The sequence below is a fragment of the Cherax quadricarinatus genome, chromosome 61 (genome assembly GCF_038502225.1).
Source record: "Cherax quadricarinatus isolate ZL_2023a chromosome 61, ASM3850222v1, whole genome shotgun sequence".
NCBI lineage: Eukaryota > Metazoa > Arthropoda > Malacostraca > Decapoda > Parastacidae > Cherax > Cherax quadricarinatus.
The window spans coordinates 4,438,443-4,458,306 of NC_091352.1; the positions used below are offsets into that span (position 1 = coordinate 4,438,443).

The 19,864-nt window shown below is 44.5% G+C and overlaps 1 protein-coding gene across 1 annotated transcript; it reads right to left on the reverse strand.

Moving 5' to 3' along the window:
* Nucleotides 1-4,455: 4,455 nt before the first annotated feature.
* Nucleotides 4,456-19,491, reverse strand: LOC128699285 (heparan sulfate 2-O-sulfotransferase pipe). Its single transcript, XM_053791891.2, has 8 exons — nt 18,993-19,491; nt 18,161-18,295; nt 16,716-16,964; nt 16,473-16,583; nt 15,661-15,806; nt 14,995-15,124; nt 8,910-9,070; nt 4,456-5,261 (listed from the first exon to the last, which is right to left on the reverse strand). The coding sequence occupies exons 1-8, from the start codon at nt 19,061-19,063 to the stop codon at nt 5,008-5,010; spliced, it is 1,257 nt and encodes a 418-aa protein (XP_053647866.1). The 5' UTR covers nt 19,064-19,491; the 3' UTR covers nt 4,456-5,007.
* Between the last annotated feature and the right edge of the window lie 373 nt (nt 19,492-19,864).

Genomic DNA, 19,864 nt, shown 5'->3' on the forward strand with positions numbered 1-19,864 from the left:
TCAGTGACTTATTTCCATTGGGGTCCTTTTACCTTATTATTATAATATAAAGGTTATATCTTATTATTAATCTATAATGAAGATAGCATCTTATTATCACACTAAAAAGATTATCTACTACACGAGGATCATTAAGACTATCTACAATACGAGGGTCATTAAGACTATCTGCTACACGAGGGTCATTAAGACTATCTACTACACGAGGGTCATTAAGACTATCTACTACACGAGGGTCATTAAGACTACAATACGAGGGTCATTACTAGGAATAAGGTAAAATTACACGTGTGTTACCTGGAGTTTACCTGGAGAGAGTTTCGGGGGTCAACGCCCCCGCGGCCCGGTCTGTGACCAGGCCTCCTGGTGGATCAGCGCCTGATCAACCAGGCTGTTGCTGCTGGCTGCACGCAAACCAACGTACGAGCCACAGCCCGGCTGATCAGGAACTGCCTTTAGGTGCTTGTCCAGTGCCAGCTTGAAGACTGCCAGGGGTCTGTTGGTAATCCCCCTTATGTGTGCTGGGAGGCAGTTGAACAGTCTCGGTCCCCTGACACTTATTGTATGGTCTCTTAACGTGCTAGTGACACCCCTGCTTTTCATTGGGGGGATGGTGCATCGTCTGCCAAGTCTTTTGCTTTCGTAGTGAGTGATTTTCGTGTGCAAGTTCGGTACTAGTCCCTCTAGGATTTTCCAGGTGTATATAATCATGTATCTCTCCCTCCTGCGTTCCAGGGAATACAGGTTTAGAAACCTCAAGCGCTCCCAGTAATTGAGGTGTTTTATCTCCGTTATGCGCGCCGTGAAAGTTCTCTGTACATTTTCTAGGTCGGCTAAAACATAAAAAATCATTCCCCTCCCTTTCTGTCTCTACATTCATTAAGCAACTTTTGGCAGTCTTCTTGAACTGGTTCATGCTATGACTGGCTTTGACATGTGCAGGCAGTCTGTTCCATTCCTTTATTGTTGTACAATAAAAGGTGTTTGAAGCCTGGCCACTGACTGTGTGTACAACAAAGTTGTGTCATCTCCCCCCCCCTTAGTACTATGATTGCTTTGGTTCCCGACCTTGACAAAATTGGCAGCAAGATATTCTGGACACTTTATCCTCTGGCGAGTACAGCATAACACAGCATTAAAAACATTGGACGTACATGTGTACAAGGATATTGAGGAGTTACACAGAAGATACATGATTATATACACCTGGAAAATCCTAGAGGGACTAGTACCGAACTTGCACACGAAAATCACTCACTACGAAAGCAAAAGACTTGGCAGACGATGCACCATCCCCCCAATGAAAAGCAGGGGTGTCACTAGCACGTTAAGAGACCATACAATAAGTGTCAGGGGACCGAGACTGTTCAACTGCCTCCCAGCACACATAAGGGGGATTACCAACAGACCCCTGGCAGTCTTCAAGCTGGCACTGGACAAGCACCTAAAGGCAGTTCCTGATCAGCCGGGCTGTGGCTCGTACGTTGGTTTGCGTGCAGCCAGCAGCAACAGCCTGGTTGATCAGGCGCTGATCCACCAGGAGGCCTGGTCACAGACCGGGCCGCGGGGGCGTTGACCCCCGAAACACTCTCCAGGTAAACTCCAGGTAAATAAAATTAATTATTATAGTCTTGGGAAAGAGCTAAACCCGCAGGAAATACACAGAAAGGTGTATGCCTCGCGTGTATAGTAAACTGAGTTTACTTCAGTCCCCCTTTGTTTGACGCGTTTGTGTGTGTGTGTGTGTACTCACCTATTTGTACTCACCTATTTGTGGTTGCAGGGGTCGAGTCACAGCTCCTGGCCCCGCCTCTTCGCTGATTGCTACTAGGTCCTCTCTCCCTGCCCCATGAGCTCTATCATACCTCGCCTTAAAACTATGTATGGTTCCTGCCTCCACTACATCACTTTCTAGGCTATTCCATGGCCTGACTACTCTATGACTGAAGAAATACTTCCTAACATCCCTTTGATTCATCTGAGTCTTCAACTTCCAATTGTGACCTCTTGTGTCTGTGTCCCATCTCTGGAACATCCCGTCTTTGTCCACCTCGTCTATTCCGCGCAGTATTTTATATGTCGTTATCATGTCTCCTCCAGTGTCGTCAGGCCGATTTCCCTCAACCTTTCTTCATAGGACAATCCCCGTAGCTCTGGGACTAGTCTTGTTGCAAACCTTTGCACTTTCTCTAATTTCTTGACGTGCTTGACTAGGTGTGGATTCCAAACTGGTGCTGCATACTCCAGTATGGGCCTGACGTAGATGGTATACAGAGTCTTAAACGAATCCTTACTGAGGTATCGGAACGCTATCCGTAGGTTTGCCAGCAGTTATCTGATTGATGTGTGCCTCAGGAGATATGCTCGGTGTTATACTCACCCCCAGATCTTTTTCCTTGAGTGAGGTTTGCAGTCTTTGGCCATCTAAACTATATTGTGTCTGCGGTCTTCTTTGCCCTTCCCCAATCTTCATGACTTTGCATTTGGCAGGGTTAAATTCAAGGACCCAGTTGCTGGACCAGGCTTGTAGCCTGTCCAGGTCTCTTCGTAGTCCTGCCTGATCCTCGTCCGATTTGATTCTTCTCATTAACTTCACATCATCTGCAAACAAGGACACTTCTGAGTGTGTGTACTCACCTAATTGTACTCACCTAATTGTGGTTGCAGGGGTCGATACTCAGCTCCTGGCCCCCCCTCTTCACTGATCGCTACTGGATCCTCTCTCTCTCTGCTTCCTGAGCTTTGTCATACCTCTTCTTAAAACTATGTATGGTTCCTACCTCCACTACTTCACTTGCTAGGCTATTCCACTTGCTGACAACTCTATGACTGAAGAAATACTTCCTAACGTCCCTGTGACTCGTCTGAGTCTTCAGCTTCCAGTTGTGACCCCTTGTCCCTGTGTCCCCTCTCTGGAACATCCTATCTCTGTCCACCTTGTCTATTCCCCGCAGTATCTTGTATGTCGTTATCATGTCTCCCCTGACCCTTCTGTCCTCCAGTGTCGTCAGTCCGATTTCCCTTAACCTTTCCTCGTACGACATTCCCTTGAGCTCTGGGACTAGCCTTGTTGCAAACCTTTGTACTTTCTCTAACTTCTTGACGTGCTTGACCAGGTGTGGGTTCCAGACTGGTGCTGCATACTCCAGTATGGGCCTAACATACACAGTGTACAGTGTCTTGAACGATTCCTTATTAAGGTATCGGAACGCTATTCTCAGGTTTGCCAGGCGCCCGTATGCTGCAGCAGTTATTTGGTTGATGTGTGCCTCCGGTGATGTGCTCGGTGTTATGGTCACCCCAAGGTCTTTCTCCCTGAGTGAGGTCTGTAGTCTTTGTCCACCTAGCCTATACTCTGTCTGCGGTCTTCTTTGCCCCTCCCCAATCTTCATGACTTTGCATTTGGCAGGGTTGAATTCGAGAAGCCAGTTTCTGGACCACATGTCCAGCCTGTCCAGGCCTCTTTGCAGTTCTGCCTCTTCCTTAGATCAAACTCACAATTTGGGTTATGTTTATTGTGGAACGTTTTGCCAGCCAGTGGATTCTTCAGTCCAATGCAGAAAAGACCGTTGGAAAATGAGGAGTCTGAGGTAAACAGTCCCTCAGCCTGAAGATTTGTTCAGTCTATCTTGATAAAAGTACAGCATATGCGTGTAGAAGCAGTTTATATACTACAAACAGGCGAGGTGAAGCAGTTGGAGGCAGCATCACTGGTGGACAGTCCACTAGTGTAGGGGTTCCTGACCTGGGGTGGGAGCTGGCATTTCAAGGGAGTGCGACAACGAGCCCTAATGACATGCACAATTCCGTTTATTTGACCAAAAACTTTTTAAATTGCTCAATTTATATTTACAATTGATGCAAATGTGATATTACTTTTGTAGTGAGTGCGACATTAATCAATCATTTCCTAAGGGTGCGGGGCATAAAAAAATGGGAATCCTTGCACTAGTGAATTGTCCACCGGTGACGCCGCCTTCAACTGCTTCACCTCACCTGTCTGTAGTGGCTCGCAAAGTTCTTCCTTCACACGCTGAGTGTCCGGGTTCGATTCCCGGCAGGGGTGGAAACTAGGCGCTCTTATACCTGTTCACCTAGCAAGCAAGTAGGTACCTGGGTGTTAGACGACTGGTGTGGGTCGCATCCTGGGGAACAAAATTGAGGACCCCAGTGGAAATAAGAGTCCCTTAATGATATAATTCCTTTTTTGGGTTATCCTGGGTGGCTAACCCTCCGGGGTTAAAAATCCGAACAATATCTTACCTTAATTATTGTCAACACCTAAAGTCGGTTCCTGACCAGTCGGGCTGTGGCTCGTACGTTGGTTTGCGTGCAGCCAGCAGTAACAGCCTGGTTGATCAGGCTCTGATCCACCAGGAGGCCTGGTCACAGACCGGGCCGCGGGGGCGTTGACCCCCGGAACTCTCTCCAGGTAATAAAAAGTCGATCGTGTTTGTATATTTTATTGTCTCGCTAAACTTTAAAAAAAATCTTATGTGCCCTAAACTTATAAATAAATAATGTGTATAGAAAAATTTATTATAGTTATCCCTCTCATGTAGAAATTTGTATCTTAAAATGAGTAATAATTATGGAAATGGTAATTTTAAGTGTAAATTATGTTGCCTAGATATTATTTATTATCTGAATTATCAACATTTTATAACTGGGTGTTAACTACTTGCTAGGTAATAAAAATGTGGATGAGGGTAGTGACCAATTAGGAACTTTGTAAGAGGAGAGAATCGATGCATGGAACTGGAGCTGCCTTCCCTTTCCTCGGCTCAAACCTGATCACCTCCAATTCTCCCAGGTGCTTTATAACCCCTACGGTTTACTCTCTCTCTCCCACTCTCTCACGCAAGCATATAGGTGAGTATAAATAGGAAGCGCGTCTGTCACGCATTCAGCAAACGGAGGTTTAAGCCTCCACCACGTCTTGCGCCGAACGACCCACGTGAGTTTAGCGCTTAAAATTATTTTTTTTCCTCACACAAGCAGACATCATTAATGTCTCATTTCAATGTCCATCCTGTCAAGAATGCCCCAGCGAGGGACATCAGTGGACCTGGTTGGTAGTCTGGTGGTAGAGGCCGTCAGGGTGTGTAGCAGCTGCTGGTGCTGCAAGTGAAGGCGCTGACGGAGGAACTCGTAGAGGTCGTACTCCAGCCCCAGTCTCTGCCTCAAGGCCTTCAGTACCCGCTCCGCCACCTGCGGGTACTTCTTCGGGTTTCTGTTCACTTGTCGCTGCTCCTCGAACTCTGCCAGAGGTGGAGATGATAATGTAGAAGTGGTGGTGAGATGGAGGGAGGTGGTGGGATGGAGGGAGGTGTTGGGATGGAGGGAGGTGCTGGGATGGAGGGAGGTGCTGGGATGGAGGGAGGTGTTGGGATGGAGGGAGGTGGTGGGATGCAGGGAGGTGCTGGGATGGAGGGAGGTGCTGGGATGGAGGGAGGTGCTGGGATGAAGGAAGATGCTGGGATGGAGGGAGGTGGTGGGATGGAGGGAGGTGGTGGGATGGAGGAAGGTGGTGGGATGGAGGAAGGTGGTGGGATGGAGGGAGGTGGTGGGATGGAGGGAGGTGGTGGGATGGAGGTGGTGGGATGGAGGGAGATTGTGGGATGGAGGAAGATGCTGGGATGGAGGGAGGTGGTGGGATGGAGGGAGGTGGTGGGATGGAGGGAGGTGGTGGGATGGAGGGAGGTGGTGGGATGGAGGGAGGTGGTGGGATGGAGGGAAGTGGTGGGATGGAGGGAGGTGGTAGGATGGAGGGAGGTGGTGGGATGGAGGGAGGTGTTGGGATGGAGGGAGGTGGTGGGATGGAGGGAGGTGGTGGGATGGAGGTAGGTGGTGGGATGGAGGGAGGTGGTGGGATGGAGGGAGGTGGTAGGATGGAGGGAGGTGGTGGGATGGAGGGAGGAGGTGGGATGGAGGGAGGTGGTGGGATGGAGGGAGGAGGTCGGATGGAGGGAGGTGGTGGGATGGAGGGAGGTGGTGGGATGGAGGGAGGTGGTGGGATGGAGGGAGGTGGTGGGATGGAGGGAGGTGGTGGGATGGAGGTGGTGGGATGGAGGGAGGTGGTGGGATGGAGGGAGGTGGTGGGATGGAGGGAGGTGGTGGGATGGAGGGAGGAGGTGGGATGGAGGGAGGTGGTGGGATGGATGGAGGAGGTGGGATGGAGGGAGGTGGTGGGATGGAGAGGTGGATAAAATCGTTTAGTGGCACCAGTGGCGGACCTACATTTTTGGGGCCCTGAAGCATGAACTGTTATGGGGGCCCCTTCGCAACCCCTTCTCATACAGTAGACTCAACATCTTTAAGCAACTACAGTCGCTTCTGGGGTCCCTCCGGGATCACGGGCCCTGAAGTTTAAGCTTCATTAATTTTATAGTAGATCCGCCCCTGAGTGGCACTGATTTTGAGATTATGTTAGGTTTGTCAGGAGGCAGGACAAGTTTCCTGACGTGGGTCTTAGTCATATGATGAACCACAGCTGGAACTTTGGGTCATCTGACCGAGGCCTTCCGCTGGCTTACCGGTCAATTTGGAGAGACACACCTAGGTACGTATACACACACACACACACACCTACCTCTTTGTATATACACCACAGGGTATATACAGCGAGATACTTATTTCTCGGCGCATATACCTTACGCCTCCTTCCATGTAACACTCCTATGTAAAATTTCTCTTGTCTCCGCTCTGGGATGATAGAGATATTTTCATAAAAATACATTTCTTTTATGTATGGGGCAGGTTCTCACGTGAGATGGAAATTCCCAAGTGACAGTAACTCCAGCTCTGATAGAAGGAAATGTTTGACGTTCCCGTACCTGATGAACCCTTACTGGAATACTTGATGACATCCTCATTGTTCCATTGAAGTCTCCCAGTTCAAGCTGACACTACTGAAGTCTCCCAGCTCAGCCTGATACTACTGAAGTCTCCCAGTTCAGGCTAATACTAATGAAGTCTCCCAGCTCAGCCTGATACTACTGAAGTCTCCCAACTCAGGCTGATACTACTGAAGTCTCCCAACTCAGCCTGATACTACTGAAGTCTCCCAACCCAGGCTGATACTGAAGTCTCCCAACTCAGGCTGACACTACTGAAGTCTCCCAACTCAGGCTGATACTGAAGTCTCCCAACTCAGGCTGACACTACTGAAGTCTCCCAACTCAGGGTGACACTCAGGGCCGGATTACCGCATAGGCAAACTAGGCATTTGCCTAGGGCCCCGCGGTCCAAGGGGTTCAGGGGCTCATCCAAGACTGCGCACATGGTGCAAGTGCAAAGGGGTCCCTACCTAAAAAGTTCAAGTGTTTGGAGAGTAAAATTGATTTTTAAAAATTAATCAAAACAAAAATAAATAATGAAATGAAATAAAATAAAATAAAAATAAATAAACCTAACCATAGATGGCAACACTCAACACACCTTTGTTTACATCAGAACAGCTGTGTTTTCCAGCTAATGGGTGAGTATGGGAGATTCCTCTCCAATTTTCTGTAGTAATTACACGTTATCTAGACTTGTACTGTATCTCAGTACTGTATCTCAGAAACCTTCCCTAATGTTGACATAGTGTATCGCCTTTACCTAACACTTCCAGCTACTAACTGTGAAGGAGATCGTTCATTTTCTGTTTTGAAAAGAGTGAAAAACCAGTTCCGTTCAACAACGAGCCAAGACAAATTGTGTAACCTAGCCTTGTTTACCATTGAGTCTGATCTAACAAGAAATATTGATTTTCAGAATATAATTGATGATTTTGCCAATCTGAAATCCAGAAAAAAGTTTATTTAAGAAGTGCCTGTGAATATAAACAATTCTTTACTTTCTTGAGTTTATAAGATTTGATAGTCTTATGCATGATGCAATTAGGTTAGGTTAGGTAAGGTTCGTCAGGAAACAGGACAAATGTTTCCTGACGCGGGTCTTAGATGATGACCCGCCTTTGGAGCTTTTGGTCATCTGACCGAGGCCTTCCGCTGGCTTACCGGTCCACCCCTTTAAAAATTATGGTCATTTGCAATGATAACAATAATGGTCAGTGATTTATAAAGGGAATAATAGTGCTGTAGTGGTTATGCTGAATATAATAGGTACATGATGTCACTACTTTAATAGCCTAATCTAGTAATACTATGCTGTCTTGAGTTTATTCTCTTTAAAATGCATGATTTAACAAGATAGTTAATGGCTGTTGGTAAATGGTTTTGGTTGTCTTGATGTACTTTCCCTATTAAATTTAATCTAAATAGCCAGAATGTATATAATTAGACCTTAAACAGGCTCACACCGACCCCCCCACCTCCCACCCCCAAGCTGGAAGGGGTCGCTTCGCTTACCCGTAACTCAAAGGGGCCCCGCCAATCTGAATAGCCTATGGCCCGGAGACTTCTTAATCTGGCCCTGGTGACACTAATGAAGTCTCCCAACTCAGGGTGACACTACTGAAGTCTCCCAACTCAGGGTGACACTACTGAAGTCTCCCAACTCAGGGTGACACTACTGAAGTCTCCCAACTCAGGCTGACACTACTGAAGTCTCCCAACTCAGGCTGATACTACTGAAGTCTCCCAACTCAGGCTGATACTACTGAAGTCTCCCAACTCAGGCTGATACTACTGAAGTCTCCCAACTCAGGCTGATACTACTGAAGTCTCCCAACTCAGGCTGATACTACTGAAGTCTCCCAACTCAGGCTGATACTACTGAAGTCTCCCAACTCAGGCTGACACTACTGAAGTCTCCCAACTCAGGCTGATACTACTGAAGTCTTCCAGCTCAGGCTGACAGGAAGGTATAGCTAGGTTTTGTTCCCACTGTGTATTAATCACAGAGAACAAGGTAGCAAAAATTTTATTAAAAAAACAAAAAAAAATCTGTTTGAAAGCTCTCACCTGGGCTCCAGTAGCGTTGTCGAGCTCCTTGGAAGAACAGGGGGAGATAGTGCTCCAGGACCCCCAGAGTGGTGTTCCAGTGCTCCATCAAGCCTACTACAGAGTACTCGTACTCAGCGTGATACTTGGCTCTCTGTAAAGCCCACTTGTCTCCCAGCTTCCTGTGGGAGGGACAGGGGTGGTTGCTGAGGTAGTTTGTAACTACCGTTGGGTGTTGAGGTAGTTTGTAACTACCGTTGAGTGTTGAGGTAGTTTGTAACTACCGTTGGGTGTTGAGGTAGTTTGTAACTACCGTTGAGTGTTGAGGTAGTTTGTAACTACCGTTGGGTGTTGAGGTAGTTTGTAACTACCGTTGGGTGTTGAGGTAGTTTGTAACTACCGTTGAGTGTTGAGGTAGTTTGTAACTACCGTTGAGTGTTGAGGTAGTTTGTAACTACCGTTGGGTGTTGAGGTAGTTTGTAACTACCGTTGAGTGTTGAGGTAGTTTGTAACTACCGTTGGGTGTTGAGGTAGTTTGTAACTACCGTTGAGTGTTGAGGTAGTTTGTAACTACCGTTGGGTGTTGAGGTAGTTTGTAACTACCGTTGGGTGTTGAGGTAGTTTGTAACTACCGTTGGGTGTTGAGGTAGTTTGTAACTACCGTTGGGTGTTGAGGTAGTTTGTAACTACCGTTGAGTGTTGAGGTAGTTTGTAACTACCGTTGGGTGTTGAGGTAGTTTGTAACTACCGTTGGGTGTTGAGGTAGTTTGTAACTACCGTTGGGTGTTGAGGTAGTTTGTAACTACCGTTGGGTGTTGAGGTAGTTTGTAACTACCGTTGAGTGTTGAGGTAGTTTGTAACTACCGTTGAGTGTTGAGGTAGTTTGTAACTACCGTTGAGTGTTGAGGTAGTTTGTAACTACCGTTGAGTGTTGAGGTAGTTTGTAACTACCGTTGAGTGTTGAGGTAGTTTGTAACTACCGTTGAGTGTTGAGGTAGTTTGTAACTACCGTTGAGTGTTGAGGTAGTTTGTAACTACCGTTGAGTGTTGAGGTAGTTTGTAACTACCGTTGAGTGTTGAGGTAGTTTGTAACTACCGTTGGGTGTTGAGGTAGTTTGTAACTACCGTTGAGTGTTGAGGTAGTTTGTAACTACCGTTGGGTGTTGAGGTAGTTTGTAACTACCGTTGAGTGTTGAGGTGTTGAGGTAGTTTGTAACTACCGTTGGGTGTTGAGGTAGTTTGTAACTAGTGTTGAGGTAGTGTGTAACGACCGTTGGGTGTTGAGGTAGTTTGTAACTACCGTTGAGTGTTGAGGTAGTTTGTAACTACCGTTGAGTGTTGAGGTAGTTTGTAACTACCGTTGAGTGTTGAGGTAGTTTGTAACTACCGTTGAGTGTTGAGGTAGTTTGTAACTACCGTTAGTTTGTAACTACCGTGTTGAGGTAGTTTGTAACTACCGTTGAGTGTTGAGGTAGTTTGTAACTACCGTTGAGTGTTGAGGTAGTTTGTAACTACCGTTGAGTGTTGAGGTAGTTTGTAACTACCGTTGAGTGTTGAGGTAGTTTGTAACTACCGTTGTGTGGTGCGGTAGTTTGTAACTAGTGTTGAGGTAGTTTGTAACTACCGTTGAGTGGTGAGGTAGTTTGTAACTACCGTTGAGTGTTGAGGTAGTTTGTAACTACCGTTGAGTGTTGAGGTAGTTTGTAACTACCGTTGAGTGTTGAGGTAGTTTGTAACTACCGTTGGGTGTTGAGGTAGTTTGTAACTACCGTTGAGTGTTGAGGTAGTTTGTAACTACCGTTGTAACTAGTGTTGAGGTAGTTTGTAACTACCGTTTGTAACTACCGTTGGGTGTTGAGGTAGTTTGTAACTACCGTTGAGTGTTGAGGTAGTTTGTAACTACCGTTGGGTGTTGAGGTAGTTTGTAACTACCGTTGAGTGTTGAGGTAGTTTGTAACTACCGTTGGGTGTTGAGGTAGTTTGTAACTACCGTTGGGTGTTGAGGTAGTTTGTAACTACCGTTGAGTGTTGAGGTAGTTTGTAACTACCGTTGAGTGTTGAGGTAGTTTGTAACTACCGTTGAGTGTTGAGGTAGTTTGTAACTACCGTTGAGTGTTGAGGTAGTTTGTAACTACCGTTGAGTGTTGAGGTAGTTTGTAACTACCGTTGAGTGTTGAGGTAGTTTGTAACTACCGTTGAGTGTTGAGGTAGTTTGTAACTACCGTTGAGTGTTGAGGTAGTTTGTAACTACCGTTGAGTGTTGAGGTAGTTTGTAACTACCGTTGAGTGTTGAGGTAGTTTGTAACTACCGTTGGGTGTTGAGGTAGTTTGTAACTACCGTTGAGTGTTGAGGTAGTTTGTAACTACCGTTGGGTGTTGAGGTAGTTTGTAACTACCGTTGAGTGTTGAGGTAGTTTGTAACTACCGTTGGGTGTTGAGGTAGTTTGTAACTACCGTTGAGTGTTGAGGTAGTTTGTAACTACCGTTGGGTGTTGAGGTAGTTTGTAACTACCGTTGAGTGTTGAGGTAGTTTGTAACTACCGTTGGGTGTTGAGGTAGTTTGTAACTAGTGTTGAGGTAGTTTGTAACTACCGTTGAGTGTTGAGGTAGTTTGTAACTACCGTTGAGTGTTGAGGTAGTTTGTAACTACCGTTGAGTGTTGAGGTAGTTTGTAACTACCGTTGAGTGTTGAGGTAGTTTGTAACTACCGTTGAGTGTTGAGGTAGTTTGTAACTACCGTTGAGTGTTGAGGTAGTTTGTAACTACCGTTGAGTGTTGAGGTAGTTTGTAACTACCGTAACTACCGTGTTGAGTGTTGAGGTAGTTTGTAACTACCGTTGAGTGTTGAGGTAGTTTGTAACTACCGTTGAGTGTTGAGGTAGTTTGTAACTACCGTTGAGTGTTGAGGTAGTTTGTAACTACCGTTGAGTGTTGAGGTAGTTTGTAACTACCGTTGGGTGTTGAGGTAGTTTGTAACTACCGTTGGGTGTTGAGGTAGTTTGTAACTACCGTTGGGTGTTGAGGTAGTTTGTAACTACCGTTGGGTGTTGAGGTAGTTTGTAACTACCGTTGGGTGTTGAGGTAGTTTGTAACTACCGTTGGGTGTTGAGGTAGTTTGTAACTACCGTTGGGTGTTGAGGTAGTTTGTAACTACCGTTGGGTGTTGAGGTAGTTTGTAACTACCGTTGAGTGTTGAGGTAGTTTGTAACTACCGTTGAGTGTTGAGGTAGTTTGTAACTACCGTTGAGTGTTGAGGTAGTTTGTAACTACCGTTGAGTGTTGAGGTAGTTTGTAACTACCGTTGAGTGTTGAGGTAGTTTGTAACTACCGTTGAGTGTTGAGGTAGTTTGTAACTACCGTTGAGTGTTGAGGTAGTTTGTAACTACCGTTGAGTGTTGAGGTAGTTTGTAACTACCGTTGAGTGTTGAGGTAGTTTGTAACTACCGTTGAGTGTTGAGGTAGTTTGTAACTACCGTTGAGTGTTGAGGTAGTTTGTAACTACCGTTGAGTGTTGAGGTAGTTTGTAACTACCGTTGAGTGTTGAGGTAGTTTGTAACTACCGTTGAGTGTTGAGGTAGTTTGTAACTACCGTTGGGTGTTGAGGTAGTTTGTAACTACCGTTGAGTGTTGAGGTAGTTTGTAACTACCGTTGAGTGTTGAGGTAGTTTGTAACTACCGTTGAGTGTTGAGGTAGTTTGTAACTACCGTTGGGTGTTGAGGTAGTTTGTAACTAGTGTTGAGGTAGTTTGTAACTACCGTTGGGTGTTGAGGTAGTTTGTAACTACCGTTGAGTGTTGAGGTAGTTTGTAACTACCGTTGGGTGTTGAGGTAGTTTGTAACTACCGTTGAGTGTTGAGGTAGTTTGTAACTACCGTTGAGTGTTGAGGTAGTTTGTAACTACCGTTGAGTGTTGAGGTAGTTTGTAACTACCGTTGAGTGTTGAGGTAGTTTGTAACTACCGTTGAGTGTTGAGGTAGTTTGTAACTACCGTTGAGTGTTGAGGTAGTTTGTAACTACCGTTGAGTGTTGAGGTAGTTTGTAACTACTACCGTAACTGAGTGTTGAGGTAGTTTGTAACTACCGTTGAGTGTTGAGGTAGTTTGTAACTACCGTTGAGTGTTGAGGTAGTTTGTAACTACCGTTGAGTGTTGAGGTAGTTTGTAACTACCGTTGAGTGTTGAGGTAGTTTGTAACTACCGTTGAGTGTTGAGGTAGTTTGTAACTACCGTTGAGTGTTGAGGTAGTTTGTAACTACCGTTGAGTGTTGAGGTAGTTTGTAACTACCGTTGAGTGTTGAGGTAGTTTGTAACTACCGTTGTAACTAGTGTTGAGGTAGTTTGTAACTACCGTTGAGGTGTTGAGGTAGTTTGTAACTACCGTTGGGTGTTGAGGTAGTTTGTAACTACCGTTGAGTGTTGAGGTAGTTTGTAACTACCGTTGTAACTAGTGTTGAGGTAGTTTGTAACTACCGTTGAGTGTTGAGGTAGTTTGTAACTACCGTTGGGTGTTGAGGTAGTTTGTAACTACCGTTGAGTGTTGAGGTAGTTTGTAACTACCGTTGGGTGTTGAGGTAGTTTGTAACTACCGTTGAGTGTTGAGGTAGTTTGTAACTACCGTTGAGTGTTGAGGTAGTTTGTAACTACCGTTGAGTGTTGAGGTAGTTTGTAACTACCGTTGAGTGTTGAGGTAGTTTGTAACTACCGTTGAGTGTTGAGGTAGTTTGTAACTACCGTTGAGTGTTGAGGTAGTTTGTAACTACCGTTGAGTGTTGAGGTAGTTTGTAACTACCGTTGAGTGTTGAGGTAGTTTGTAACTACCGTTGAGTGTTGAGGTAGTTTGTAACTACCGTTGAGTGTTGAGGTAGTTTGTAACTACCGTTGAGTGTTGAGGTAGTTTGTAACTACCGTTGAGTGTTGAGGTAGTTTGTAACTACCGTTGAGTGTTGAGGTAGTTTGTAACTACCGTTGAGTGTTGAGGTAGTTTGTAACTACCGTTGAGTGTTGAGGTAGTTTGTAACTACCGTTGGGTGTTGAGGTAGTTTGTAACTACCGTTGAGTGTTGAGGTAGTTTGTAACTACCGTTGAGTGTTGAGGTAGTTTGTAACTACCGTTGAGTGTTGAGGTAGTTTGTAACTACCGTTGAGTGTTGAGGTAGTTTGTAACTACCGTTGAGTGTTGAGGTAGTTTGTAACTACCGTTGAGTGTTGAGGTAGTTTGTAACTACCGTTGAGTGTTGAGGTAGTTTGTAACTACCGTTGAGTGTTGAGGTAGTTTGTAACTACCGTTGAGTGTTGAGGTAGTTTGTAACTACCGTTGAGTGTTGAGGTAGTTTGTAACTACCGTTGGGTGTTGAGGTAGTTTGTAACTACCGTTGAGTGTTGAGGTAGTTTGTAACTACCGTTGAGTGTTGAGGTAGTTTGTAACTACCGTTGAGTGTTGAGGTAGTTTGTAACTACCGTTGAGTGTTGAGGTAGTTTGTAACTACCGTTGGGTGTTGAGGTAGTTTGTAACTACCGTTGAGTGTTGAGGTAGTTTGTAACTACCGTTGAGTGTTGAGGTAGTTTGTAACTACCGTTGAGTGTTGAGGTAGTTTGTAACTACCGTTGAGTGTTGAGGTAGTTTGTAACTACCGTTGAGTGTTGAGGTAGTTTGTAACACTACCGTTGAGTGTTGAGGTAGTTTGTAACTACCGTTGGGTGTTGAGGTAGTTTGTAACTACCGTTGAGTGTTGAGGTAGTTTGTAACTACCGTTGAGTGTTGAGGTAGTTTGTAACTACCGTTGAGTGTTGAGGTAGTTTGTAACTACCGTTGGGTGTTGAGGTAGTTTGTAACTACCGTTGAGTGTTGAGGTAGTTTGTGGTTCGTTGGTCACTTATATTCTTAATTATAATTATCATTATATTAATTACAATTTTATTAATTATATTTTTGTTATATTTTCATTACTAATTATATTATTATTATTGTTTTTATAGTCCCTTTGAGGTCATATAAGGAATTGGGAATGAAATGCTATCAGGTTTGATTCAAGAAAAGGGATGGACGCTCAAACTCCTTTGACCAAGAGCCTTTCCGAGAGAGAGAGAGAGAGAGACTGACTGACTTACAGACACTGCTGGTGCTGGCCGCAGAAGAAGGGAATAGCGGAGATAAAGTCATGGGAACCAGGTTGAAGATCACACTCGGGGTCATCTTCCAAGACGCATTGTTCCAGCTTCTTCCAGTACCAAGTTCGACCTGTCACCCGGGGAAGGTATGACACCTGCTGAATAACCTTCTCAAACACCTTGTTTAAACCTCCAGTTCGTCCATACCGACAACTTCTCACTCTTGCATTCCTCTCTCACACACACTCAAGGACCCTAATGGAAATAAATCACTTTGATTTTTTTTTGTGTTAACCGAGGTAATCTACACATTGTGTGATAGTTGTACTTGTGAAAAAAAATAAAAAAAAAATGGAAAAAATAATAAAAGTCTAAGCGCTTTCGTGATTTCTCACATTATCGAGGAAATTGTACTTACGTGTATAGCTGTGCCTAAATAAACTTATTCACAATGACACCTCTTACCCCACACATATTGATAAGTCAGACATTTGGGTATCTTTATTCTGGAATATAGTACCCAAATGTCTCACAAGTGTCTCATTTATCAACTTGTCGGTTTTGTAAATTATTTATTCACAACCCACACATACACTCACCCACATACACTCCCCACATACACTCCCCACACACTCCCCAACACTGATACTCTCCTACCTAACTTACCACTGCCTGGGTTCTCTCTCTCCTTCACTGCCATCTCCAGCTTCACTCTCTCTTGACTGACTCTCTTGAAGCGGAAGTGAGAGATGTACTTGTCTACGGGGTCCCTCACCAAGGTAATGTAGGCGGGACGCATCTTCACGTACTGGCTGTGGAGGTCAAGGTTATCACGTCAGCTTAGTGACCCAGGGCAATTATCATTATATTATTGAAATACGATAACGACACCTGGGAATTTTTATTGAAGAGACTTCGCCAACTAGTGGCTTTTTCAATCCATACACAGAATGTATTGAAGATACACAGAATGTATTGAACATACATAGAATGTATTGAAGATACACAGAATGTATTGAGGATACACAGAATGTATTGAGGATACACAGAATGTATTGAGGATACACAGAATGTATTTGAAACACAAAGAATGTGTTGGAGACAGTGGAAGAAGTGGAGGTTGAGTAAGAAAGAAGGAAGTTGGGTTTTAGCAGGATGAAGTAAGTAAACTAGACTTCAAGTGGCCAAGAATAGGGCCAAGGCATGTGGAACATTAGCGAGTACAAGATCGTTCAAACGTGTCAAGAAACAAAAAATCCTTCAGTAATTTGTACACAAAAATCTAGTGACTACTCCTTAAGCTAACCCACGACTGCCTCAAGGCCCTTTTAGAGCTAACCCTTTAATGAATGTCCCATACAGAACCACCACTTAAAGATTACCCCCGTACAAAGATACCCTTCAAGATTACCCCTTAAATACAACCGGCTAGAAGACGACCTCTGAACATCCTTACATGATAACCGTGTACGACCAACCTCCTGTGCTTGGTAAAGTTAATGAAGAGAGAGAAGCGGTCATAACTCTTAGGCCAGAAGTTGTACTCGAACCATGTAGCCAAGTTTTTCTGTTCCTCATTAGTCATCAACCTGGAAAAGAGAGGGTCAAAGTGACTTGAAAATTGGCAATGGACAGGTATAAAGGGAGCCCCTGAACAAAACATAAAAGGGGTTACTGAAAGGGCACAAAAAGGGAAAATCTTATAGAAGTTAATTTCTTACCTCTGCCAGGGGGTTCTGTACACGTGTTCCTGGTGCTGGTAGTCGAGGTTCTCAGAGAGGGACTTGAGGAGGGAGACCAGTGTTTGGCCTCCCGTGCGTGGGATGCGGTTGAAGAAGAGCCAGATGGTGTTGGGGGTTCGATTCGTGGCTGAGGGTTCAATAACAGTGTCGTTAAGACGGGCCAGAACCTCTTGTTTCTCCTGCCACCCCGGCTCCTCAGTCGTCGTAGTAGCAGGCACTGACAACTTCCTGTCAACAAAATAATACAATCTAATGGTTGGGATGGACCGGTAAGTCATCTGACCGAGGCCTTCCACTGGCACAGGACTGGCACTGGCCTTCCACTGGCACAGGGCTGGCACTGGCCTTCCACTGGCACAGGACTGACACTGGCCTTCCACTGGCACAGGACAAACCTTAATTAACTTAACCTGTCAACAAACTGTCTTGAGACTGTGTCTACATATTCCATTGTGTAGATTAGCTATGTCAATAAATTACGATACATGAAACGTGACTTGTCAGTGATCCAAGTTTGGACCGAAACGTCGTCATCAGCTTCTTTGTCCTATGTGCAGGTTATTTATGAATGGTTCCAATCACGGTATTGTGCCTTTTTGTTATTTAAACGGCTGTAATATCGTCAAGGATGTAACTGCGCGTGGTGGGGCCTGACAAAGGCCAATTATCACTCCCTGTAATCCCGTTCTTTTAAGTTACCGCTCACAGGATGACCTGCAGGTGCGCAGTAAACTAACTACTCAGGTGGCACAAAGTAGGCCTTATAAAATGGTTATAACTATAACCATAAAGTGTTGGGGTAATTATTATTATTATTATAATCAAGGGGGAAGCGCTAAACCTGGAGGATTATACAGCACCTGGGGGGGGGGATGTGGAAGGCATTCAGGCTTAATTCGGGGAACTGGAGCACAGATCCAATTCCCTAAATCAAGAGCCCCTCACCAACATCAAGGAACCTTCCTTGAGGGGAGTGTTGGGGTAAGCCAGCGGAAGGCGTCGGTCAGATAACCAAAAGCTCCAGCTACGGGTCATCATATGACTAAGACCCGCGTCAGTAAACACTTGCCCTGTTTCCTGACGAACCTTACCTAATCTAACCTAAAGTAGGCCTTCTGCAGAGGAGGGTGATGAAGACTTTCCACTACCTCCCTAACATACTCTAAATTAAAAACACGCCCACCTGGGTAATTTACAGTTACTTATGTATGATAATTTGTGTATACTGTATGTGTACTTGTGCCTAAATAAACCTACACCGACTGGTGTGGGTCGCATCCTGGGACAAAATTGACCTAAGTTGCGGGAAATGCTCAGCAAAACAAGTATCTTTCTATATAGTAGTATGTCATTGATATCAGCTATGGTCTGTATAAGTTGTATCATGTACTTGTAGTAAATAAAGATTATTAATATCGAAGAACCTGTGGGACGGGTGGTCGTGACGAAGAGTGTAGTCGTCGTAGTCACTGAGGTCCTCAGTGTAGTCCTTGGAGTGGACCAGCAGCATAATAACGTACACCTTCAGCAGCACCACGCACGCCACGTACGGTAGGTACCTGAGGCGGGAGACAGGAGCAGCTTTGATTCACCAGGTACTGAGGAGAGTTAAAGTATTAAGAAATGCTAAACTGGCAGCCAAGAAATATTCAAAAGTTAATTAGACACATTAAATGATGGGAAAAATGTCAGAATGGTAGACAAAAAAGGTCGAAATATGGAAAAGTTTTAAATGGTGGGGAAAAAGCGTTTAAAGGACAGGGAAAACGTTTAATAGTAGATAAACCTTCTATATAATAGGGTTAAAAAACGTGGGAGTGGAGAGAAACTTGAGAAATGTGGAGAATAAGATTGAGGCTGATTTTGCATGGGAGTTAATGTTCGATATTTTAGTAAAGGAATTTATATGGAAGCAAAAGTGGGCTGATCCGAGGAAGAATTATTATAATCATAACGAAGAGCTAAACCCTTAAGAGTTATACGGCGCTGCATCCGAATAAGGGTTAAATTTCTTGCATCAAGGGAGACAGTAAGCCTACCTGAGGAGGCCTAGGGAGGGAAGGGTGACTTCCTGGATCAAGATTATTATCATGGGGAGCACTAAACTCATAGGGATTATACAGCGCCTGGGGGGGATGGAAGGTATTCAGGTTTAATTCAGGGAACTGGATCACAGATCCAATTTCCTAGATCAAGAGCCCCTCACCAGCATCAAGGATCCTCCCCTAAAGAGGCGTGGATCAAGAGTAGGCCTACCTGAGGAGGCCTAGTAAAGCGTTGGCCTGGTCACTGTACCTCCATCTCCTCATTGTTAAGTTCCACTTCATCACAAGCTTAAAAAATATATATAAGAAAGTTTATTTTTCCCACAGAGAAATCCTCTCCAGGATGAACTTAAAATTTTTTTTTTCCCTCTTACAATGATAATTTAAGACTGTCAAAATTTTGATAATTACGAATAATTTTCTTTCAGTTGCACTTTCTATTCATTTCAACGTAAAATTATTTTTTCTAGCTAGTTATGACAGTCAAATTTTTTTGATAATTGTTAGTAATTTGTTTAGTTGTACTTTATATTCACTTCGAAACAAAATTATTTTTTCTAGCATTGTTTTTCCCACCTTTTTTTTTGTTTAAGAGAATTTTCTCATGTTCTTTTCATCTTCAAAACATAATCGCAGAATTAGTTTAAGGTATAACATTTAAAAAAATAATAAGTCTAGCAGCAGCAACAATAATCTATACACCCCCTCACAAGGCTAGAGGAAGACTGAGGTTGGCACCCCCGGGCAACCCACATACGGTACTCCACTACCAGCCGCAGTTGTCGTACTCATCAAGAATATCATCCCAGATTTGCACTGCAGTTAGTAAAGCTGTAACTGAAATTAGACGTGGTATCCACTGATACCTCTTCAGGTTGATTTTTATTTCAAAACTAAATGCTATATAGAAAGATGGACTAGAGGCTTGAACCGTGGCCACAAAATTGCCAGGTACATCGCTCTACTGCCTCTATGTTTTATGATCACGTTGGAGCCTTCTCGTCCATCCTTCTGTCTGTTCATTGACAGTTGTTCAGAGTGAACACAACGCTCATTCTGAACGTGTTTGCTTGGTTCTCATCC